This window comes from Solenopsis invicta, chromosome 1, assembly GCF_016802725.1.
Source record: "Solenopsis invicta isolate M01_SB chromosome 1, UNIL_Sinv_3.0, whole genome shotgun sequence".
Classification (NCBI taxonomy): domain Eukaryota; kingdom Metazoa; phylum Arthropoda; class Insecta; order Hymenoptera; family Formicidae; genus Solenopsis; species Solenopsis invicta.
Genome location: NC_052664.1, coordinates 9,716,868 through 9,744,121, shown reverse-complemented (window position 1 = coordinate 9,744,121; position 27,254 = coordinate 9,716,868). Strand labels below are relative to the sequence as shown.

General features: G+C 33.2%; 2 protein-coding genes across 6 annotated transcripts in view; one reads left to right on the top strand and one right to left on the bottom strand.

The window, feature by feature from the left end:
• LOC105199542 (paired box protein Pax-6) overlaps positions 1-4,548 on the top strand; it is a 146,255-nt gene extending 141,707 nt beyond the window's left edge. For all 5 annotated transcript variants that reach the window (XR_003269194.2, XM_026139003.2, XM_026139001.2 and 2 more), the window contains exon 10: positions 1,897-4,548. Coding sequence is in view for 4 of the 5 variants with exons in the window: in XM_026139003.2 (XP_025994788.1) it covers positions 1,897-1,991 (95 nt within the window). In the remaining variant the exon portion in view is untranslated. The remainder of the gene's footprint in view (positions 1-1,896) is intronic.
• On the bottom strand, positions 4,486-27,121 carry LOC105199541 (zinc finger CCCH domain-containing protein 11B). Its single transcript, XM_039455069.1, has 7 exons — positions 26,886-27,121; positions 26,656-26,755; positions 25,922-26,041; positions 18,941-19,115; positions 16,638-16,757; positions 6,715-7,618; positions 4,486-4,624 (listed from the first exon to the last, which is right to left on the bottom strand). The coding sequence occupies exons 1-7, from the start codon at positions 26,900-26,902 to the stop codon at positions 4,582-4,584; spliced, it is 1,479 nt and encodes a 492-aa protein (XP_039311003.1). The 5' UTR covers positions 26,903-27,121; the 3' UTR covers positions 4,486-4,581.
• Between the last annotated feature and the right edge of the window lie 133 nt (positions 27,122-27,254).

The following is a 27,254-nucleotide window of genomic DNA, read 5'->3' as shown; positions in this document are numbered from 1 at the left end:
ATATTATAATTACCAAAAATAATGTGCTCAATAAAAATTGATATTATAGGCATTAAATATTATATTAATAAACATCATACAAATTATAATGTTACTATCAAAGTGTAATAATATTTTAGTGCACTTTATTAGAAAAATATATAATGGAACAGTTTCAAAATTTGTTCTAAATTCTATTAAATCATGATACAAACAAATCAATTGAAACAAATTTACAAAGATGATTGTATCTATCGTGTACCCAAATTTTTAGAATAGTCTACCAGATTTAGAAATAAAAGACAAATTTTAAAAATTGGCAAACAATCAGACACAAAAATTGATATACGTTAACAAGATTGATTGCAAGGGAGATACATATAAATAAAACAATCAAAATAAACGATAGATTCGAAATCAAATCATCGATGATTCAAAATTCTCGAACTATTCAAATTCGAATCTTTCTAATTAGGAAACAAATCGAAACGCAGTAGATTCAATTCGACTCGAATTCGAACTATTCACACACCTCTAACGAAAAAATATTATAACAGATCTGATACAAAAAAGTAATGTACAAATAATGTACACATAATGATATAAGAAATAGATTGAGATTATTATAAAAATCGTTTCGTTTTTTGTCTTATTATTTATTTTTTAATGACAATAAAATGATAAAATAATATTTTAATTAATTCTAATAGATATATGAAACAAGAACAATATACACATGACAACAACGAAAACAAATAATTTTTTATAAAAATAATTTTATTTTTATAATTTTATTTTTTTAATTATTTTTTAACACGTTGAATGCCGAAATCACTTGTCTTTCCGACAATATCAAAATGCTTTTACTATTAAATATTTCGATAAAATATTATACAACATAATTGATTGATATTATACAATATAATATAATTGACTATATTATACAAAATGTTATGTAATACATTTACTACTTTAAATCAAGTTTGCCAAATTTGTGCACACTGCAACTCATTTTTTAAAACGATAAATATCCACAACCTATCCATCTTTAATGAGTATAAAAAAGTAGGCGAGGAAGGTAATAAATTGATTATTTATTTATACCACTTTATTTATACTTAACTTCTCCTACTTTTTAATTTTTTATTGAATGTAATTTTTTAAATTATATTCTATTTCTCTAATGCATAATGAAAGTATAAAAATGCGAAAATGCGCTTATTTTTTTATATCTTTGAAATCTTTTTATATCTTTTTTATATCTTGAAACGTTGAAATTGATACAAACCATTTTTATGCACAAAGAGTTTGATAATTATATTATTTGATAATGTGTAATGTCTTAACTAACTTTATAAATATTTAATAAAATTATTTTTTAATATAATTTAAATAAAAAAAACGAATGACAGAACTCTTGCGAATTTTATGCATCACATCTAGATTTGAGTCTTATATGTCAATTGAAGTGTTAATTATATTTATAGAAATACAAATGTTATTTTTTACAATTTTTATATATTTTTTTGAATTTAGTAACGCCAATCAACGCTAGTCAATGATGATTAATATGGCAGTCAATGTGTTAATGATAAAATAGCAAAATAACAGGCTAACAGATATGCAAAAGGATAATCTCATATAACACCTATAAAAAGAAATAGATCGAATTTCTTATAAAACTACTTTTTATATTATTATTTATCTTTCTTAATAATGAAATAATATGTTAACAAAAATGAAAAAAAAGAACAGCATACGTATACAAAAAATAAATCCACTCTTCGTCACATATAGTGACATATACTTACAATCGGTTATGAAATTAAATTTTTATTAAGAGAACTTGCATATAATTCTCACACGAAATGTTTCACATCCATAAATCTAAACAAGATGCCACGGATTCTTTTGCAGGTCTAATATCACCTGGCGTGAGTGTGCCGATCGCGGTACCAGGTCAACCAGCACCCGATATGGCGGCGCAATACTGGTCACCGAGGTTGCAGTGACCGTGGTGGTCGTCAATGTCGACTTCGTCTCCGTAGACTTGAGCTTCTTTATCTCCCTTAGCTTACGATGTCCGTGTCGTGTACGGGAAAACAACACGCGATCACGCGGTCGTGGAGCGCAGTCTCCGGAAATCCGCACGTTATGGGTCGATCGTGCGTGCGACTGTTCCATAGTGTAAATCAAAATGTGCTATCGTACCCATGTATTCCGTTTAAGCCAAAGTTCCGCGTGGAAACGAATATGATCTGTCCGTATTCGCGTCCGCTATTCTTGTTTTTTTTTTTTTTTTTTTTTTCGTTTTTATCAGGCGAATGCATCATTTCGAGAAATTTCGGGAAAACGTCATTGCGAATTCGCTGGCGCTTACCGACGAGGATCCGAGATACGAAGATCTCAAAAATTCGTTCTGTCACCTTCGGCAAGGAACTTGATTCTTTTGAATGGCTCTATTGTGACTCCGTTTGTGTAAACTGATGATAAATTTACGATATAGTACTCGTGTAATTGCAATACAAGATGCAGTGGGTTTGCAGGAGGATTAATCTCTGTATAATCGTGAATCTTATCGCCGTCAAATCGAATTCCCGTGTTCCGTGCTAAAAAAATTAATATGCGAATTATCTACACGATATGCGATTGTGAACACTTTCCCGATCATGTCCCTCATTATCATAGCCGAACAACTAACGCTGGCTTTCCCGCACTTTCACTAACGGTGTTTGGTATTGTAATGTGTGAATCCATACAGCACAGAAAGATTGCAGAAACATTGCAAAAATATTTTATTGTAAGATTAACATTGCGAACACGTTACGAAATGTTGCCACAGTGACCGCTGTAATATTTCTACAACATTACAGCAACAATAAAATTTCTTTAGAAATTCTTTACAAATATTACAATGCAGTATTGCGGTGTTACAATGTAATATGTTTTAATGTTTCGGATTCCAGTTGCGCTTAATTAACACATTTTAACACATATAACTTCTAAGAATATCAAAATATTTTTCTGAATTAATTTTTACACAAAAATACTAAAAATTTTATTACTAAAATATATTTTATTTATTTTTGTCTTTGAACTTAATTTTGGGCACTTGTCGCTTCAAAGAATCATTTCATTAAAATATAGATGAAAAATCTTATTATACTACGTTTTTTATATTCTATCTTGAGTAATTTTTTAATTATGAAAAATAGAACTCTGCCGAGTCAATCTATTGGCAGTGATACTGCTCGCGGGAGAAGTACAAGACATTATTTATCATAATATTTTTGAAACGTTGCTGAAATAATATTGCAAAAAAGCTTCTGTGCTGTATAGATGAGACATACCTCTTCTCTTTATTTCGATGTCGTAACAGAATATAATTCATAAGAGCACAACCATTGATAGACATATTATTACGCCAATCAATGACAATCCATGGTTTTCATATTACATAATTAATACGTAAAATGATCGGCAAGGTGGGAAAAATCTCTCAAAGCATCATCCACGTATGCACATCTTTGTAAACTTCCTTTTAATTCGTACAATTATACCTCTGAGCCGAGACATCTTTATAGATAGAACCGAGCAAGGTGAGACGCGGTGAAACAAAGGAAAAAAATAGAAAAAGAATACAAACCATCGGCAATGTGCAACACGTGTAAAAATAATTAGCGCGAAGATTGAAGAGGAAGAGAATCGTTCCCGAGGATTCCTGCGGGAAAGAATTTTTATTCGCAACGTTTCATAGGTGTAACTTCTGTAGAAGGGAAGAGAGTAAATAAAATAGTTTCTAAGTCGGTATTACGTTATTATTTATACTCGTCATACGAGGGTGCCAGGAAATAATAAACGTGAGTTCATTGTGTGTACATCCTAAGGAGAATACCAACAGTTATATATATAATACATTATAATTATATATATATATATATATATATATATATATAATATATATATATATAAAATTATATATTACATATAATTATTATATATATAATTGACTTTAATTCTCTAAATAACTTGGTAAAATCAATTCATAATTTATATTCGGTGCAAGGTTCGAGAAAAAAGAAAGAAAGACCGAACATGCCAATTGTGATTTCCCTTAGACCAGGTATGTTAAACGTACGATTATGCGTTCTAAATAAATAGTGTGTGCATTTAATCGAGAGTTCTCTCAATGCTTGTTTTCTAATTGGAGAATTTATTTGCGAGATTATGGCGTGTATAACACAATCGCTTTCCTGTTATAAATAAAATAAAATCTCTACGGAGAGCGAGCCAGTATCTAATACCAAATTATCAAATATAATTATCATATGCGGTTTCCCATTAGAAATCAAGCGCAACTCCTTCCCGAACTCCTCCCGTGTTCATCTCTTTCTCTCTCGATCCGATACTCATATTTGTACTTATCCCTCTCCTGCATTATCGTCCAATTGAATCACTCGTAAGAAATAATGGAAAGTGGGATGCAAGAAAGCGAAAAAACCATCGTTTTACCTTGCAAATGTAACAATTGTATATTTATTTCAACTTAATAATTAATTTACACTTGAAGACATGTTGTATTCTCTAAATCCTCACTAGAAATCATCCATTGCGATCTGCCGGCACGTTTAACCCTGGATTTCTTCTGAAAGAACACTCATGGATAAATTTAAATCAACACAAGACGATAGAACTGATTATAATTAATAAGCTAATAAAATCAGTTAATGCATAGATTATATAAAAATGCGCACATTTAATTATTTCACTAAGATATGACAGTTTCAAACAAAAGAGTGTTAAATAGTAGGAGTAATCCAAGGGTTGAACTAGTAAATAATATTAATTAATAGTATAAATTGCAACAGTACACATCATTATATCATTATATAATTCTATGTAATAATATAATATATTGTTATATATCTCATTTACATAATTATTATATAACAATATCAATTGTAAGTTTCAGATTATAATTATATAAGTTATAATCATTATAACTTATATGTTGTACAATATCAAATTGCTACAAGTATAATATTATATATATATGTATATAAATTATTTATATAATATATTTATACAATATTATAATTATCATAATTTGATACGAAAAAGAAATGCTTTTCGGACTAAAAAATATATATACATGGTCTGTCCCAAAAGTTTCCGGAATAAAATTCTCCAGCGAACCAGAAGGGCTAGAGCGATGCGGTTTTTGATGGGAATGGTGGTAGAGGGTCTTAGCTAACGAATGCAATTTGTCTCAGTCGCCTCCGGGCAGTAACAAAGTAAGGATCGCATTTCGCGCGTAGTGTGTTTAAGTGATGCGTTGAGATTCAAGATGCAGCACGGTTAATCGAGCAGCGATGTGCAATCAAATTTTGCGTTAAACTCAAAAAATCGGGCTCTGAGACGATGGGAAGCCTTCGGGGAGAAAGTCATGTCCCAGCCAAGCATTTACGAGTGGCACAAGATGTTCCGAGAAGGCCGAGAAAACATCGACAACGAGCGCTCCGGGTGTCCGTCAACGTTACAAACGGACAAAAATGTGGAGAAAGTGCGAAGTTTTGAACGGGGATCGATGCCTGAGTGTAAGAATGATAGCAGAGGATTCAAAATTTTTCGCACTTTTTCCACATTTTTGTCCGTTTGGGACGTTGACGGACGTCCGGAGCGCTCGTTGTCGTCGATGTTTTCTCGGCCCTCCCGGAACATTTTTTGCCACTCGTAAATGCTTGGCTGAGACATGGCTTCCTCTCCAAATCAGGCCCATCGTCTCAGAGCCCGATTTTTTTAGTTTAACGCAAAATTTGACTGCGTATCGCTGCATCTTGAATCTCGACGCATCACCAAAACACACTACACGCGAAATGCGATCCCTACTTTGTCACGGCCCGGAGGCAACTGAGCCAAATTGCATTCGTTAGCTAAGACCCCTTATCACTGTTTCCGCCGAAAACCGCATCGCTCTAGTCCTTCTGGTTCGCTGGAGAATTTCATTCCGGAAACTCTTAGGACAAACCATGTATATATGTACAATAGATACGTACTCAATCCGGCTTAAATTTTCATACGCGAAGATATGTATATATTATATATATATATATATATATATATATATATATATATATATATATAAATAATGTAAACATTAAATTGAATTCATACTCTGCTCTTTTATTGTTACATATAGACGTAATCAAAAAATCATTCATGCATATATGCATATCCTATTCTCGAAACGCATAACAGAAACCGTTTCACTCCATATCAGTCCAATTACTAAATTTTATTTTGGTTATATGTGAAGAATGTCATATAAATCTGTACTATAATAACTCATTATTGCAATCTTTCGCGAGTTCCATGAACAAAATAAAAAAGCGAAAAATTAGACAGAAATGCGGATTAATGTAAATATTGAAATTAATGCACAATTTCCAATGGTCATAGAAACAAACGTGACATAACGCAATATAACATAATCCGTTAAAGTTAAGATGTACTTCAATATCAGTAATTTGCTAAATAATCGTCTATAGATTGTAACTATACAATCTCTCACGCGATAAGTAAACTTTGTATAATCTACATTTGTACAAGAGTACTTAAGTATACAAATATTTTTATGTGAAATCTTTTTAAACATTGTGGAAATAAGAAATGCGCGCTGGGCATCTATTTATTTGCGTGCATTCTTTTAAAATCGCAGGAATTATGCTTTTTTACTTGAGCAAGTCTTCGATATCCCGCATAATATCGTCGGACGACGTATCCAGCCTCAGATATTCCTCGTCGGTTTGCGTGTACGGCTGACTGACGTCCAACAACACTGTATTCATAATATCCTCCGTCGTATATGTGGCAACTGATTTCCTGTCTTCTGTTGCTTGTTCCGGTTGCGTTTGGGTTTTTTCTTCGTTCGTGCTACTGTCGCACAGTCTGATCTCCACATCGACTCTCCTGTTGACATTAATCGATTCGTCGCTCTGGCTCTCCAGCCTCTCACGACAAGACGTCTCGTCACTGTGACTCTCTCGCCTCTCGCAACAAGAGGTCTGGTTGTCCTGACTGTCCATCGCCCCATGTTTATTTACAGTCGCGCTTCCACACAGCTCCGTCTCCCTCGAAACGCTCTTCAGGGATCTTCGTAATTTCACCGGACGCACTTTAATAATAGGTTCGCTACTCTTGACAAACTCAGAGCTGACCTTGCACTTCTTTGGCGGACTAACACTCTCCTTGTCGCATTGCTCTTCAATTGAGCGCCTTTTTGAACTCTTCGCTTCAGTTGATAAAGAAGACTCTGAGACGGACGCCGTGTTCGTCATTGCTTTAACGATCAGTTCCTTCTCCTTCTTTCGTTGTCGAATCTCCTCCAGACTCAAAACCTTGAAACTCAATTCTTTCGTTGGTTCATTTTTCCTGATTCTGGATGGACTGATCCACTGATTAGTCCCGGCCGTCTTGCCTATTTGTCTTTGATAAACTCCCTCGTCATTACCGGCTTCATACGAATAATAAGCAGCACTCTCCGCTTGAATTTCCTCAAGTCTCATCTGCTCGTAGGTCTTGCAATATGGTACCTTGGGTTGCGATTTTACCGGTGATGGTGCGCTTTCATTATCGGATTCTGAAAAAAACATACCAAGAATGATGGGTGAAATAACTATTTCAAACATTCGACGAATATGTCACTTGGATAGCGATTATTATCACGCAACTCTCTCTCTCTCTCTCTTTCTCTCCCTTTATGTTTATCTCCCTTTCACGCGCTCTCTTTCTCTCCCCCTCTCTGTATATATATATATATATATATATATAAATACACATACATATACATACATACATACATATATAAATATATATGTATGTATGTATGTATGTATGTATGTATACACATATTTTACAGCATCAATTACCTGTTGATTACCGTCCCAATCTGTATCTATCACTGATCCGACTCGTGATTTTTCCAGAAATTATGGATTTAATTTTACTTCGTGCAAACAGAAATTAGAACAATCAAATTGAGATCTATGTTTCGGATTTTCTTGCAGTTAATTGTTTTCAAGTGTTTTTTGAATTTTGTATATAATAATCCCGCGTTTCACCCGCACACGCTCCTAGGAAGCTCTGGAGCAATAGTCAGGTAAAGCTTTCACAAATGGCGTCTCATCTTCGTATCTAATTTTCAGGCTGGTCTTCATCAGCCGTTATCTCCATTATGTCTTTCTTCCGGCTGCCTCGATTTTAACTTCATATTTCTCATCACGTGTATCTTTATTTATATCTCCACAAATTTTTTATTCATCCGGTCGACTCATAGTAACATCAAGCTTTTATTCTCACGCAACAGTTTCTTTTTCTTGACGCAGTCGTATTCGATAATAGAAACGCTCTCACAGTATTCTTATTATCCATGATATCGATTGATAATCCACCTTTTAGTGCACTAATAGTCACGTATAGTCACGTTTCTTATCTCTGTCTTGCAAAGCGGCCATCACCCGCGTCTTGCAAATTAAGAGAAAAAAAATAAAGTATCCTTATGTACACGCATACACAAACATCTAAACCTTTTCATTTACGTACAGCTGATGAACGATGGTTGGCCCGTGACGATTATAGTTTTTCTCTCGCTCTTGCGCTCTCTGTCTCTCCTTCCATACATACATCCTTTTCAAAATACTATTTTCTTTCCTTCATTCTTACTTCTATCAGTTTAAGACCGGTCTTCACAATACTTTTTTTTTATGCTGTTGCTGCTGCCTCAGGATTGCGTGAAACAATGGTATTTCTCAACGTCGACGCATTCGAACTTGATTCGCACTTCGAGCATAGCTACAGATATAATACTTACTTGTACAATGATTTACATAACAAGTCCGTATCCTCGATTGTCGTCCTTCGATCTAGAAAAATGCGCGAAAGGTTTCGCTGTCGGTCCCGCTACGTTCGTGAAAATTGTAAAACGCGTCCCCCGAAATAATCGGCAGACGAACGGAACTGCGATTAGTGAAAATCGGTGAGAAGTGAAATAAAAAGCCCCATCGAGAAGAGCATTGCCGATAAATGCCGGTGACTAAGTGAAAAAATGGTTGCAATTATCATAATTTAAATATCCATAGTTATTTTCATTGTCAAACTATATAATTAAATTATAACTTTTAATTATTATCACTATGCAAATAGTAAACGAATGTTGAAAAAATAGTCGGATTCACTATAGTTGTGATTGTATTTACTACATAAAAATATTTAAATAACAATAAACAACAATACGTTATATCCGATAGGACTGACGAAATTAAAATACGAGAAAAAAAGGCCTATATCAGTCACAGCGGTTCTTGGTGCCAAATAATAATTTTTACAATTTCCAACTTGAACTGTGCGTCACATATTACTATTCCGGCTTCATAACTGTGTTTCAAGTCTAACGAATATGCGGCGCACAGTTTAAGTTAGAAATTGTACAAATTTAAAATTATTATTTGGCACCAAGAACCGTTGTGACCAACATGGGTCTTCTATTCTCATATGTAGAAATATTTAGTTTTCCATCCATATTTTACTATATTAATATTTAAAATTATCATAATTTAAAATAAAATTGTTACTTAGTTGGTAGAACTATAAACATATAGTTATTATTTATCAACATTATAGCAGTAATAACTAGAAAAATGGAGCTTCTAATAAATAATTATTTTATTATGCAATTATTATTAGTCACAAATACCACTTTTTCTCAGTGCAGAATTCTCTCACCGCCATAGTACCGGTAACACCACTCGCTCTCCGGGTCGATTGTCCGGATGGTTTCGAGGTATCAAGTTTATTGAAATTCAGATATCATCTCAATGAAAAGTATTGATTTTTTTCCATTCGCTTACATCAATTCATTATAGTTAAATAGCGCATCGCTTACTCTTTAGCATATAATTAATCTCTCCTCCTCCACATTCGGCCACCTACGATTGGCCAAGAAAAAAGGCTCTTTCGTTTCTTCCTTTTTTCTTTTATTTTTAAATCTCTCTCTCTTTATCGTTCACGTTTGAGACAAAAGAAGCAGAACGCGCGTTTTCGCGCTGTCGTTTCGAGTCGACGTAACGACGATCGCGGACATGTCCTTACGATCATCATCGTCATCGTCTAAATCCCGAATTCTCCTCACCAGCAGCGCCCCGAATTATTCTCGGCGAGTTCCCAAGAGTCTCGTCCGTGCTGCAGACGTCTGTTTCTCGTCCACGAGACAGATCGACGATTTCCCGAACGAATCGGACCGGGGCGCCGGGAGACGCGCTTCGCGAAACCGAGGGCACGCTGTCTTCGAGGCCGTTACGTCGACTGTACACGAGTCCGTAGTTGATCGCGACGCGACCAAGGCCGCGCACGGGAGCAAAACGTGTTGGAAGGGAAAAAAAGGGATAAAAAAATAAGAAAAAAATTAAATAAAAGGGAAAAAACCGAAAAGAGAATCAACAAGAAGTAACAAGAGAACGTAAGGAAGAGGGGCTTCAGTCGCGCGGCCGAGAAAAAAAGAAATCATCTCGCGACTCGATTAGCGCACAAGGATCAACCAAGATGGAATGATCCTGGAGGTCGGGAGATGACACTATGGGAGAAATCAAAGCAGGCAATGGATAAAAGGAATATAAAATATTCACGAATAATTGTTCTTATTTATATCGCTAAGACTTCAAGCAAGAGGAATGTCATCGATAGAGGGAAGTTGGGAGAGGGCGGAAGAAAAGACAACAAGGGAAAAGATCGGAAGAAAAGAGCGGTCGAAAAAGCCGCTCTATCACTCGCTCGGCTCGCTCTTACGCACTCGTGATCGCATTCCGACGCATCCCGCATTCCGGCGATTCCTCATCGTTGTGAGCCGCTCCAATTTGTCGCGATTGTCTATTACACTATTGAAAAAATTCATCCATGAACCACCCTAGGATCGCGACGGTCTCCCTCCCATCAAATGTCGAATGCGAGAGCGTCGGCAATGCCACGGTGTCGCGAAGACAAAGTACGCACACGCACTTGTAATGACGACGACGACTGCTTCTTTGCGCTCTCTACGATTCGTCGTAGACAGAAATCAAATTAACAAATCGCTAGAAACAATGATCTTACAAAAAACAAACATAGATGGGGGTGAAATGGTCGCGTTACACGCGACCGACTCCCTTCTTCGCGTGTAACATATGTATATATATATATATATATATATATATATATATATATATATATGTACGTATGTATGTGTATATATACATACGTACATACATACCATACATACATACATACATACATACATATGTGTGTGTGTGTGTGTGTGTGTGTGTGTGTGTGTGTGTGTGTGTGTGTGTGTGTGTGTGTGTGTGTGTGTGTATATATATATACATACATACATACATACATACATACATACATACATACATACATACATACATACATACATACATACATACACACATATACACATAAAATATGTAATATATATGTATATAATATTCTCTGATCTATCCTCTTTTGTCTTTCAACTCGGACACAAAGACGTGCCTTCTTGAGCGCACGTACGCGGGACGGAGTCTGCAGACCGCGCGGTCATGTAGGAGAAACAATAATTCTCGTACTCACAAATTACATCGATCACCGGCGCAAATCGCCGGCTTGGTCACAATCGCGTCCGCCGCGTGTACGGCGATGCACGGAGGCAAGGCATCTCACATCCGAGCGAGACAACGAGCGTCGTAGCCCCCGTCGGGACCGTCGTACGATCGCACGTAGCAAATTTACAGGTGCCGCGGGATCAAGATTGCCATGTTGCAGATAAGCAAACATTCCCTCCATCAGGATTATCAGGAGCTAAGCGTCGCTAGTATTGGCGCTTAGTCCCTGGCTGAAAAGGATATTGCTGTGGAGGGGATGACTGCTCGTCTGCAATATGGCAACTCTGCGCGAGACCCTGCGGCGATCAGCGGAGCTTGCGCACCGTCGTCAAAGATTCCTCAATTTCGCAGTTCTCCCGATATAGTTAATAACTGCGAATAGACTAAATGTAATCAACGGATCCGCCGCGCGCGGATCACGATTTCATCCCTCGAGGGACACTACTTCGCGCGGAGCGAAGCCCCTCGCCGAAAGGCAGCGAAAGGGACCGCCGCTGTGATCCTTTACTGTTACTTTTTTTTGTTCGCACTGTTTACACTTTCGCACGCACGCTGTTTATCGGACGCATTCTCTTTCTCTCGTTCAACCCGTCTCTCATCCATCACTCTCTGCACCTCTTCACTAAAGAAAGAGTTTGGTAATAATCAAGTCTAGATGATAGTTACTGAATTTTGGTAAAATAATTTCAATTAAATATTCAATTAATATAAGCAAATGCTTAATAATATTAATACAGTAAACACCGAATATAACATAGATGTAATGCTACATAATATAGATATAACAAATGTATATACGATATTACATCTATGTTATATTCGGTATTTGCTGAATAGTAATCACGTTTCAATGCATTACCGTGATGACCACGTATGCAACAACCTCACTCCGCTGTTTGAATTCATTTTACATTTAGTTACTATTATTATGTTTGGTTACTATTAATATAATTACTAGATATTACTAAAAATATTTAGTTACAATAATCAAGCATTCAATTGAAATTATTTGACCAAAGCTTGATTACGATTATTAAAATCTTTTTTTAGTGCTCTTACATTCGTATTGCTCCCCGTCGCTACTTTATTCTCGTCTCTCAAACTCGCGGCGCAATCATGTGTTCTGTGTGTCTTATTGATTCTCTCTTTCGCACGCATAATTCGTAGATCATTGCAATCGAGTTCGATCGTTCCCCCCTTCTTGGAAGACTCGCGAGTCTTTCCCTCCCTTTTCCGATCGTAGAGGCGCAAACGTGCAAATATGTCTGCGGACAATCGTCCAGCATTTCGTGCGCTTTGCCTGCGTAAAAAAAAAAAGACGCGGACGTCAGTGAGAACCCTGATATTTCACGAACACAAAAGCATGGACCGGCGACTCCGTACGGTTGAAGGCACAAAATCCTTGCCACCCGAGATACGCGCGATTTCGCGCGGGGAAATGCAACGAGTGGGTGCCGATCGCGCGCGAGTATTCCAAGAGAAAGAATGGGCCTACGCGACCCTACATCGACCAACAATCTCGATCATAAATATATATCCCTGTTATAGCAGTTAAATATATAATATATATGTGTAAAACATTCTATGCTGCATAAGAAAAATTATTAGTTTCCTATCTGCATATCGCATATTTCGCGCGGAGATACGCGCTATGTGTGATGTGTACGCGTTCGATTTGAGGTCTCTCTTTTTCTCCCTTTTCTCAGTCTCGCTCGCTTTCTCTCTCCCTTTCTCTCCCACTCATTTTCTCTCTTTTTTTCTCTCACTTTCTATCGCATGCTCTCACTCAAACCGATTGTTTCCCATTACACGCTCACACTCAACTCAATTATCTCAAAAATTTGTCATAATATCTTATAATTTTTCTCCCCTCTCTCTTACCACGTGTTTTATAACGATAGGACGCTGGCCTCTTATATCATTTAGCCTGTCGTGTTATCATATGCCTCGTTGACTTGAAAAGAAAAAAAAATCGCTATCGGAAACCCGGTAAAAGGCCTCCGCTCTAAATAATTTACGTTATTTCACCTCAACTGTCTTTTTGCGTCTTTCCCTCCTTCTTTCGTTTGGCTGTGACGCTATTTATTACAATTGTAAAAGACCGACACATCGTGTCTTATACCGCACTGTACTTTACTCGATTATAAAATTTTTCATCGGTGCAAGATCAATAATAGATAAATAACATGATGAATAAGAGTAATTTTCTTTCTTTTTTAAACCTCATGCTGACCCAGCAGGCCCGCAATATCAAATGCGCGATATATCTGAACAATTGAGGCGCTGAAAACACACAAAAAAAAACATATTCTTAATAAAAATAAAAGCTAAAGTTTATATTGAGTCTCCTCGCTACAATATCGTCGTCAGCACTTAACTAGAACCTTTTTATAAGCTGTTACGTATCTAGCTTTCGTTGTCAGCGCCTCAATTAAAAATTAATATCCTATTATCATACAGAAACTCGTAAAATGTGAATCAGTATATGTATATTCCTGACAAATGTGTATTCTTATTCGATATATGATAAACGATCACGCGTTTAACATTATCACGTAGAAAGCAAGCTTTTAAGCCGAATTGTAGAACATTTCTTTTTTTGTTTTTTTTTGTTTTTTTCTTAGAGCGTCAAAGAATCACACTCGACTTATACAGTTTCAAACCTGCACTTTATTATCTCCTTCAATTTTCTTTTAATCTCCCCGTGAGTGCACAACGGGAATTATTGTGATCTACGAAAATTTGCGTAATTATCGCCAGACGGCGCGGGCATAGAGGCTCTGTGTGAAGCGCGATATCACGTTATCTCATTTTTGTCGTCCCGAAATTCTCTAATTCACGTGAGAAGCCAAAACATATGAAGGCATTATTACTCGTACACGCGTAAAACACAAGGCTAAGGACGCTGTTGAAATTTGTTAAATCTCAAACACGGATTCGCGCGCGAATATTCTACTATATGGTTCATTAAACTTCTTTCTCCTTTTTCCCCTACACCCTTTTACTAGTCAGTCACTCATTCATTCTCTCCCAATCTCTCCCTCTCTTTCATTATCTTTCTTTCGCCGTCCTCTTCCTTTTTTTCTTCTACAATCTCACACATAATAATGCGACAACAAAGAAAGCATATATGCGTTGATTGGTTCAGATATAAATATTTCAATTATTCTTTCACTATTCGCCATTGCACTTATTTCAGCCCAAAACGTGATCGATGAACAATGCACAAATTCCTTTCTTTTTTCCTTCTCTAATAGAACAGATGTAAACATGTTGAAACTAGTCTGATTTATACTATTATACATACAATTCCTTCGATCGGTCACGTCAAGGATATGATGCAAGTTCGCATCTGGAAGTGATATTTAAAATAATAAGACTCCCTTGCTAAATGCTGACAAAAATCTCTCTCGTCAAAGACGCAAACTTAAAATGAATAGAGTTAACTCGACGTGTTATTAATACTCGATTAACATTTAAATTCCAGCATTTCGCAAACTAAGAGCAGGATCTGTGTGAATGCAAAAAGTTTGTGTGTGCGTGTGTAGTAAAGCGGAGACCCATAGCTATCTTCTTCTTCGTCTGGCACTCTTGCTTTCGCGATCTTACAGCATTTGACGTCGTATTGACGGAGACACTTGAACTTCGTTTTTCTTAACTTAGACCATTCTGGTAATTCGAGCCCGATCGCACCGCAGCCGGAGAAAGATAGCCATAGGCGATTAGAGGGCTAATTTAGGCAAAGTTTAGATATAGCAGCCCCTGCAAAAATTGATAGTCACTACTAAATTTTTCGTGGTAACACGAGTACAAGATATATCGATAAGATCGACTGCGCGAGTGTGCTTCAATGATTATACGTAAAATAATTGATAAATGCCAATTCTTAACCCCTTGGGTACATTTGACGACTGAGACTCGTCATGCACTTGTTTCTGTAAATCCGTACCTAAGGGGTTAAAAAGTATCAATTGGATTTGTAAATATTGCATGTTATCCCTTTTTCCCGTGACAACACACGAATATCGAATGTAAATGAGCACATGTATGGTAAGTCGCACGAATGTAAATTACCATTTTAGTAAGAACAACCAATGTAATAGAATCAAGTTATGTTTACAGTTCACAATATTGACGTATGTGTGAATATTTTTTGCATTGGTCGCTCTAATGGCGTTATGAAGCAAAAGTTAAAGAGTATATCGAGAATGCACTAGCACTGTAAATTAAATATTATATATAAGATCGACACAAAGAATTTTGTTACACATCTTTTGATACCAGAAAATTATACAGAATTATAATAAATTATTTTATAATTCTTTAAACAGATCGATACTTTCATAGTAATTCATCTCTTTCTTTTTATAAATTTAAATCTTAGCTGCACGCATGACTCAATGGAAATGATTAAATTATAAGAAACTTGAAAAATTTTATCCATTGTCGTGAATTTCTTCGAAAGTATATTTCTGTTACCGATTAAAGGACGAGGAAAATCATACATACGTCATTACAAAAACTATAACAATTCTCGTCGATTTTAAAATCTCCTGTACGACGTTATACCGAGGAATGGAAAGGGGAACCGGGAAGTCTGAGGTTGTGGGGTTTGCTGCGTATGAATCGGCGTGTACGGTGATTGTTGGAGGAGAGGGGAGCTCTGTTGATTTTGCAACGACGACAGAGACTGTCCAGGGGAGTGAGAGTGTAGATTTTGTTGGTGTGGATACGATAACGTATGATGACAGGGAGAGGTTTGCGAGCTCGCTGGCGGGACGTTTAGATTATTTGCGACGCTGATGTTACCGGAAATGTTGAGACTATTGGGATTATTAGGGATTGTCAAACTCTTCGGAATACTGAGCGCGTTTGGGAGATTCATATTCGTTTGCAAGCTAGGCGGTAGAGAGAGAGTAGCTGACGTAAGATAATGTACGTTGAAAGATGGACGGGGGGGCTAGTAAAGCCTCATACCTTCTTCGAATTTAACGATGAGAGGATCGACGGCGGGACTGCCGATAAAACTACCAGCCTCGCTGTTTCCTCTACCTTGGTCCGACTCAGTAGTACTGCTGCCATCATATTTTGGATCATCTTTATAAAATAAAAAAATATAAACATACTTGTCTATACGCATGATATTATCATATACGTAATATTCATTTCCTTGTTATCATATTTATCATAGCCCATTTATGTCATTGTATATTTGGTAATTGTGCACTATAGAGAACCCAGCTCCAATTATTTGACTTTGATACATGTTATAGAGGCAAGGATACTGAACAACTTTTCCTTATAAATTAATTGGCGCTCTCATCTAGTTTTCGAGAACTTAGAGAAAGAAAAACCAGTTTTTCTTAATTATTTCAGAAAATATTTATTTTACAAATAATGTATCAAACAAAAAATGAAGCTCCTAATAAGCTCTATAAAAAAGGTTATATACATATTTTACTTAACTTCAATACTGTAGTTGTTATACTAGAAAAACTTTTAAAATAATTTTGTTTTTATTTTGAGTAATTTTGCGTGAAATGTAGATGGGGCTCCGCCCTTCCCCTACATCTCCTCCCCGTATTTTTCTAGCCTAACCTAATCCTATTTTAGTTATAATTTGGCCAAGGATATTCAATTGACCACGTTGCGATATTAGATTTAAAATTATGGCCCACTCCCTCCCGCAGCCACCTCGTCGTTAGTAGACCGACTGAGACGGGGTGGGTTAGATTAGAAAAAATTCGAGGAGGGGATGCAGAGGGAGCCCCTCCGCCGCCCACGTGTTCTCTGTACATGTGAAAATTTGAATTTGTCAGTTTTTTTTAAATGGTTTTTTGATTATAACTTCTATAGTATTGGAGTTAGGTAAAATATGTATAGAACCTTATTTGTAGAGCTTATCACAAGCTTCATTTTTTGTTTGACACATTTTTTTGTAAAATAAATATTTTCTGAAATAATTAAGAAAAACTGTTTTTTCTTTCTCTAAGTATATCTTAAAATCTGTAGGAGAGCGCCAATTAATTTATAAAGAAAAGTTGTTCAGTATCCTTGCCTTTATAACCTATGTCAAGGTTAACATAATTGGAGCTGCGTCCCCTATAGTGCACAATTACCACTTTTAATTCAATAGTTAGCTTAAATTAATTTTCAACTTCAAATAATCATTTTTTAAACACAAACTTTAACTTATTAAGTTTTTTCCTAAGTTAAAAATTTATCCATGTAAAATAACAAAATGTAAAAAAATATTCCCATATAAAAGCCCAATATTTTTTATTTCATATAACACTTGATTTGCATATAAAATATAAAATTTATTTCAAAATTAACAAATAATTCGAGCACAATAATATAATTAAGCCGCGCTGTGTGTGCTAGATTTTATTAGTTGTATATATTAAACAATTCTTGTCACAAATAACAAAAAACTTCGATACAGTTTACAAAAACCGCAATCGTAAACGTTTTAACTCCTCATTTTCAGTGCATTAATGTCGTACCAAGATGTAGGAGCGTTCTAAGACAGATTATCGTTACGACATTAATGCACTGAAGATGACTCAATAGAGGAGTCAAAACGTTTACGATTGCGGTTTTTGTAAACTATATCGAAGTTTTTTTGTTATCGGTAATAAGAATCGTTTAATTTATATTACTAATAAAATCTCACATTCACGAGCAATTTAATTATATTATTGTGCTCTACCGAATCATGCGCTAATTTTGAATCTTAATAAACCTTAACTTCTATTGTTACAATTTAAAATTTATTTGATATATATTGTAATTATTTATATTTTTTTATTGAAAATAAACATTAATAATATAATTTTTTTAAATTACATTTTAATTTAATATACTTTTCAAATATGACTTTCTCAACTTAATTTAACCTTAACTTTTAACTGAATTTCTTGTTTATGCAACTCTTAACGTAATTTAATTTTATAAGCCATTAACTTCAATTTAATTTAATTTAAACAAAATATTTTATACAATCCTGCTTGTCATTAATTTTAAATAAGTAGAATTATCTTTAATCTCCATTATTAGAATTAAGTAAAATTATAAATAAAATCATTATAACGTTATATTTATATATAATTACATTTAAATTTTAAATTTTAAGATAAAAATAATTCACAAATAACTACAATTCACAAATTTTTATATTAAACAAAATTTTAAAATCAAAATTATATTTAAGTAAATAATCACCAATTGTTATTAATCTAATATTAATCAAGGTTTAGCTGTAATAAAACAATACCTACCTTGACGGTTGAGCCACTCTTGATTCGGAGATTTTGTTGTCACTTCTGTGGTCTTCACAGGATTAATAGGGTCACTAGAAATAGTGCGTGGACTCGCATGCATAAATGGACAATGTGGCTTTCTGCATCCTCCAGGTTGTGTTTCCCAATAACAAGGAATTGACTTACGATTTTTCTGCAAATAAAAACAGTTGAAACTTAATTCTTGTGATAAAAATAATTTCATAATTTTGACTAAATATATTATTGTGGCATACATCATTTTAATCTTTACATAACTAGTAACTGCTTGTATTCATTCATTTAATCAAAGAGGGCAATTACTTGATACAGCAAATAAAAAAGATAACAAAGCACCTATTTTGTTAACAAAACTACAGATTCATATTGTAGGGTATAATTTTTAACTCTTATACACACTGATCCCATAAAATACGTAAACACATTTTCAGGTATGGGAGACTTTTTCAACATTGAGACGCTACAACTTTGGTTCCAATGAATATTTTTCAACAATCTTTGTTTTCAAATAAAAGTTTAGAATCTCAGAAGTATGACTGTACAATCGCCATTACCGAGAAATAATTTATTATGAAGTTATAAAGAAACAACCATTAAGCAAAAATAAATAATTATTCAAAAATTCACTTTTCCTTTAAAAAATCATAATTAAAAATTAATCAATTCATATTAATGTAGATAGAATATGCACATACTGATTACATTAACCTACAAAAGTAAGAATTTTTTCCTGCAGATACAACGAGATTAATTGCAAGTTATTTTTATAGACAATTTTGCATGCTGAACACGAAACTTGGCTATCATGTTATAATTTTGAGAAAAATAACAAAGAGATAAAAAAACGATGATTTTGAGGGGTTTTATGTTATAGTACTCGCAGCAAAATTTTTTTCTAAATTTAATTAACGCTGTATAAAAGTATAAACTTTTAATTTTAAAATGCATTTTGTTATATTTCGCTGCGATCTTTCGTTTTCCAGGTATAAATAGAAGAAAAAATGTACGCGCCAAAAATCATTGTCCTTTTTGTAACATGATATCCAAATTCTATTAATAATTTCATATTAATGGTTTTACATGTTTTTAAAGCTAAAAGTTTATACTTTCATATAACGTTAACGAAAATTAGAGAAAAATTTTATTGGAGATACTATAACACCACAACACCATTTTTTACCTCTTTGATGTTATTTTTCTCAAAATTGTAACGATAGTCAAATTTGGACAAAGAATTCGTGTTCAGCATGCAAAAGTCTATAAAAATCATTTACAATTAGTCTCCATAGAAAAAATGTTTATTTTCGCAGGTTAATGTAATTCGGTATGTGCATATTCTACCTACATTATTATCCAATCTCTAATAAAAATAAAAAATGATTGTAAGCCAATCTTACATGAAAACTTTTATCGTATAAACCAAAGAAACGATAATAATTGTCATTTTGACAATTTTGATATTAATCACATCAACATTGACATAATTATTAAACTATTATGTGCAGATATTATTTATCTAATTTTATATTAAATTTGTTATAAATAAACAGAATTAATTCCTTAATAAAACTCTCATTACGTATTTATACAATAATTTCATTATTATTAAAGATATTCGATCTACCGCGCCTTGAGCAAACTGCCATTCCTGAACGCGCGAAATTTTAGCTCTGTCATTCGTAATCTTTAAACTCTTCCCATTTGAAAATTGTTATAGCCTCGACATTTTGGTATTAGAATCTTTATCTTAAAATCTTCCAAAGAATTTGTCATTAAAATTATTATCGTCAGTTTTGTTACATTGTGTATAGTATTCTAACTTTAGACAGAGTATATGCGAGTCACATAAGCGAATGGACCTCAAACGTATAATTCAAACGTATTTTGTCCCGTTTTTTATATAAGATTACTAACGAAAAAATTCACACACATAATGATAGACTTACATACTCCAAAAAAACTTTGCTGCCGTACCGTTCAAATTCTAATTGATCAATAAAATTGATTAACCATATCAATCAAAAAAGATTTCAAACTTTTTTTATCCCTGGTTCGAACCTCCTATCTCATTCCGTTTTCACATAGTCGAAACTATGGAGTCTCTCTGACCCCCTTATTTAGGGTTTGAGAGTTAATAATCATACAAAATAAGTGTTTCAAATATCAAGGAAAAATTAATAGCAATTTCTTTTTATGCCATTAAAAAGAAAGACAAATGACAATCCATTAATCTCTCTCCACAATGATGCAATCAAAAATGTTACGCAATAGCAGAATACTATTTTTCATGTATAAAGAAATACATAATTTAAAGGAGGATATAAAAGTTAATGCAAGCCGATAAGCACATATGTTTTTACAATACAGTAAATTCATCGCATTATATAAATTTTATATGAATTATCACAAACCAGTCAAAAATTTAGAGAATGTATGAGAAACAGATGTTTATACCATATAATAACTTTATCAAATAAATATTTATTTATCTGCTCTTGCTAATCTATCCTTTAAACCAGAGGTCAACAAAAATTTTGTCTAAAAAAACTAGATAATAAATATTTTAGGATATGCACGCCAAGAGACAAAATATCGAAGATATTACGTACTTATATAATAAGAAAGAACATGCTTGTTTTATCAATAAAGTATAGTAATTATGCATTATAGATAAATAGATAGATAGATAGATAGATAGATAGATAGATAGATAGATAGATAGATAGATAGGTAGATAGGTAGATAAATAGATAATAAGGATAGCTATATCTCATTTTCATTATATATATATATATATATATATATATATATATATATATATATATATATATATATCATTCATTATATATATCTCATTATATATATATATGCATAGTAGAAAATGAAATATTATGGTTATCCTTATTATCTCTGTTATTAGGTACAAATTGTAGCAATTGCTTATTGAATTATTCATTTAGTATCCTACTGTTTCTTATTGTTAGTAGTGCTAATATGCCAATACATAATAGCTGATAATTGTTATAACGTATTTTTATTTTTGAGCATTTCTGAACTTTTTTAAGATACATTTTAGCACTTAATTACATATAATTTCTAATTGTTTGTAAGCTTGAGTGTATTATCACACAAATGTATGTAAACTCGAGTGTCTTTTTTTTTATTTAACTTTTTATTTGGCTGTACATCATGTCGAGTTCAATAACATTTTGTTGGTATGGCTTTAGCCATGCAGGCAAGCCATACAAAATAATAATAAATAAAATTTTCATATCAATATTTCTTCGGTTGTCGTTCTAGAAGGCTGTGTTCAGAAATATTAAAGATACTATTTGATTCTTGTTGTTTAATGTTAAATATTGATATCTCTAATATTTCTGAACAAAAGAAAATTCTAAACAATAAAAAATTAAAAATATATTATTTTGTGACAAAATACTGTGTTTTCTAAACTTAACCAATTTTTAAAATTTATTTTTGGACTAGCCTTATTACCATGACTTTTTCTTTCACCAATTATGTAATGCGTTAAATTTTTATAAATTACGTCCTAAATAACAAATATTTCATTATTTTAAGTCTAAAATCTGTTAGAGCACTTTAAAAAATATAATCGTGCAAGTTTCAATATAAAATGTTAATTATTAATAAAATTATTTAATAAATTAAAAATGGGTGCTATATTACCGCCTTCTCTTTTATCACAAATATTACCAAAATAAAATTAATCTAATTAACAATCATCGTTTTATATATAAGCAAGAAAATTATATTATGAAATAATGATAATCTTGTTTATATATAATTTAAACCGTTATTCATAATCTATTCTTATTTGAAGACCGTCTTAAAAAGCTTTCTGATTGGCTGATGACTTAAGAGATAACGCCACTTTAGAATTTTCAAAAAATCGATTTTTTTGCTTAAAATATGCTTTAAGGTCTCAGAAATAAGGTACAAATAGTTTTATAGGGAGGAAAAGTTTCTAAGACTCTATAAAAGAGATTTTGCCAGTACATCTGCTAAAAAACTAAAAATATCTGACGATACAGTGACGTAAACATTAACCCTACGTACAGTTATCGCATATTAAACTTAACAACTGTTTTGTTAGCCATTTCGGATGTTGTGTGTGTAGAATGTGCAAATCAAGAGTGAAATTCATAAAAAATGGTATATGCGTGGTTTAGGTTTTAAAATCGTCGTTTTTTGTGAAAATTGTGATGAAACCTACATTAATAATTGCCCATTGATTGATAAGGGATATAAAATAAATCGTAGAATCATTCTTTTCATGCGATTATTAGATACTGAGCTAAATTTTTGTATGAAGGCCAACGAGCGCCGCATCAAATTTTCGGAACGCTCACTTACTTACTGATGCTGCAAAAGAAGCTCGACTTACAATTACATCGACCAGAAAGAAAGAAAAGAAGATTTTTAACATAGAAGGCCAAATGTATAATGCTGGCATCGCAGACTAAAGGTAAATTGAAAATTTCTTTCTCTGAACACTAATCAAACTTTAAATGCGTTTTTCTCGAAACTGCATTTTTCAAATCGGGTAGATTTATAACTTTAACAGATCTTTATGGAATTACTTGAAATTTTAACTGTAGCTTCAGGATAACATTTCTCAGAAAAGTACGTACGGATTTTTAATTTTATTGCAAACTTTTTATTTTATAAACAATTTTTCATGCAATTTTTTCCCTAAAAACAAACCTAAAAACAACCTTTTTTTAAACTCGCACCATTTTTAGAAAAAAAAAATTTTTTTTAATTTTTGTACGTACTTCTCTAGCTAATCATATCTAGATTTTAAAATTTTTTGGTTTCTTGTTCCGGGTCAAAAATTGTAGAAGAAACCGGTGCGTAGAAAAATCCGCCCGTGCGACGCTTTTCAAAAATGATATCTGTAGTTATGAACTCTAGCACCGCCATTTTTTACTTTAAAATTAAAAAAAAAAATTTTCATATACTTAAATATATAACTAGTAAAGTCCTGGATTTCAATGCGTCTGTTTTTTTGTTTTAAAAAAAAATTATCAAAATTCAGCTTTTTTTTCGTGTTTTAGAGTGGCGTTACCCCTTAATATAAAAACGGACTTTGACTTCAGCCTGTATTTTTAAGGAATTTGATAATCTTAATCCTTACTAGAGAACTAATAAGTGTTAAAGAAGCACACCAAAAAGACCTGCTTTTTGGCCCATTTCTTTCTCAAATTTCAAACTTTTAACGTCCTGGTGAAGTAAAAGTGATCATTTTTGACACTTCTAAGAAATCTTACATGATAAAGCAATTTGCTTACCAGATTTGTATTCAGCGCGCAAAAATACATGGAAAATGGTGACTTTTATTCAAACAACAGAAAAGAAATCTAAAAACGGCGTCTTGTGTTATGAGAAACCATCATTTTCAATCCTTTATATCTCCGAAACCGCGCTTCTGCTCATCTTAAAATTTCTTTGCAATTAATGTTCTATTTTATAATACTATTTGGCATAAAAAAAGAGTTTGAAATTCGAAGTCCAAAAAATTAGCCAAATTTGGTGTTATGCTTAAAAAAAAAAAAAAAATTTTTTTTTAAATATTTTTATTTCAATATTGTAATCATAATCTAAAAACACAATATATTTTGATAATAATATTAAAAATTTCTAATTCTAGGTTTAAAAATATTATTTTCTATCTGAAAATTTTTCCTCTTAATTAATGAACACTATTAACTTTTAAATACTGAGGAAAAAATAGTGATAATTTTACTGAGGTTGCTCAAAAACAAAAATGAGACAGATATAGTGTTTTGTTTTGTTTTTATCCTCTCAGTACTTGAATTTATCAGTACTTGAGTTAAATAATGAAAATATGTTTCTTTTGAAACTCCCTTGATACAAAATGTAATTGTATCTTTGTTAAAGAATTACGTCTATTTATAATATTATTCAATATAATTTCAATACTTAACATTTTAAATGTAAAAATATTTTCAAACAAGAATGTTCTTTCAGTATGACAAGGCATGTATTATGGAGTTACCCAGAATATATTCCGATTAGAATTGTTCAGTTTTCTCTACACTAAGAAAAGTATCAATTTTATTGCTAAGAAAAGCGTTTATTCAATTTATTTCTTTTTTCTTCTCGTAACGATTTAACAAAGATTATTGATTTTTTAGGAAAATAATGTATGGTTTTGGGTAAGAACTATTTTCTTGAATATTGTTTTAAAATATATTCTTCACAATTTTAGAAAAATTTATTATTATACATTGAACAAAAAGAACTCATTCAAAAAATATTATAAAATTTTATTTAAAAAAAATCAAAATAAGTAAATTAAATTTTTGTTTACACTTAATATTTTTAATTAAAGTAATAAATTACAAGAATTTGGAATATATTTTAAAAATCTGATGAACATATGATATATTTGCAGATTATGTACTTATAAACTATTTAAAATAAGTAATATTTATTTAATTCAAATTTATATTTGTCTATCTGTATGTAGAAGTTTATTTTAAGTAAATATTACTCGTTTCAAGTAAATATGAATTTAAAATTATTGTTAAGAAAATATCCTTTGCAAAAGTAATTGCTACTTAATAGAAGAAAACTAAAGGAAAAGAAAATTTAGTAATTATTTTTCTTCGCAGAAAAATGACATTTTTCTGTATGTAGAAAAGGAAATAGAAATTTAAGAAATAATCGAGTAATCCAATTGGATTATTCCACATGCCCAGGATTTGACACAAGCCAGTTTACTTTTATTCTAAACAAAAACAAATACTAGTTTTTTTAGGGAAATAATATATGGTTTGGATGAGAACTATTTACTAATAATTAATGGGTTCCAAGTTGAATTGATTCCATCATCCCATATGTGCCATATAAACTAAGGAGTTTCTAAGTTAATTGAAAAATTATAGACTAAATGTAAAGATTAAGGATATTTACCTTTAGCTCCATATGTCTGAAATTACAATGCTCATTAAGGCAATTTCCCTGCTGCCAGTATGTGCACATTGTTTCACATCCCAGAGCAGATGGTTCATGTCTGTATGGGCAAAAGATACCCTGAGAATAAAAATATAAATTCAATAACTTGTTCAAATAAATATCATAATTTATAATCATGTAGACTTGCAGTGCCAAATCACATTGTCAATACTGCAAGTGTGATTAAACAAAATAGCATTTATACTATCAAACATTTCAGAAAATATATAAATTGTTCATTCATTGTACATGACTTACAAGTATAATATAAAAAAAATGTTTTTATTCAATTTTATTAAAATAGATATAAGCTACAAGTTAAAGTAAAAAATTTTATAGAATATAAGCAGGATATAATATTTGAAAGCTATTAAACACATTTACGTAGTAAATAAAATTATAATACAGGACAATATTAAGTAGTATAGATAAGTGTAATTGCATGGATAAGAAGACCCATCTGAATTTAGTCAAAATCCAAAAGCGAATTGACCCGCATCATTTATATTTAAACTTTCGTGAAAAATTCTTGTCAACATGGCATCAAGATGGCCGACCTAACCTTCACGAGGCTCATGAATTCCCGAACAATATGGAACGATCACGTCGCACACTTTCGAAGTAACGTCAAACAGAATCATCTGGAGATGACTGACACGACTGGTGGAGAAGGAGTCGCAAAGGGTCCTTACCTTCTTACACGTGGAATAGTAGAAGAAGTAGCAATCCAAGTTCTTGTGGTTGTGCTCCATTTGCAGGAACTTGTAGGACGATGAGTGATCGTGCTCCTTGCTAAAAGCAGAAATCAAAGATTCATCCGTGCTCTGTGCGAACCAGCGAGCGAGCCGGTGGAAGGACGATCTGTCGCGAGGGAGGAGAGGGGCGGATTATGTGGCGATCGAAAGACGACTGAACGCTTTACCATTTCGTCCGGAACATGATCGTGCAACACGTAATAAAACTGGCGGCACGCTCGTGGTCGTGAAAGAATCGTACGGTGCTCGCGAGGCGATCGGTGCCGAACTGGCCGAATCGACAAGGCCACGATTCAAACCGACGTCCCGTCGCGAGTGACAACAAACATCGTCATCCCTGCCATTCGATTCGCTCCGCCGTTTTTTCTACGAGTCTACCGCGTGTTGTATATTGTGCCTTCACAGCGTGTATACGTACACACACTTGAACGCGAGTCCCACGGTGACCTCACTGCTCTTCGTTTTTTTCCCTTTTTCTTTCGGTCGTCTCACGCTTTGCCGCGCACGCGAGATCCGCTCGAAACACTCGAGAATCG

What these genes read in the sequence shown, in the direction of transcription:
- LOC105199541 (XM_039455069.1), bottom strand. An exon ending in AGAGTGGCTCAACCGTCAAG is followed by an intron (nt 16,758 to 18,940) that starts GTAGGTATTGTT and finishes TATTTTATAAAG; the next exon opens with ATGATCCAAAATATGATGGC. An exon ending in GATATCGAAGACTTGCTCAA is followed by an intron (nt 4,625 to 6,714) that starts GTAAAAAAGCAT and finishes GTGTTCTTTCAG; the next exon opens with AAGAAATCCAGGGTTAAACG.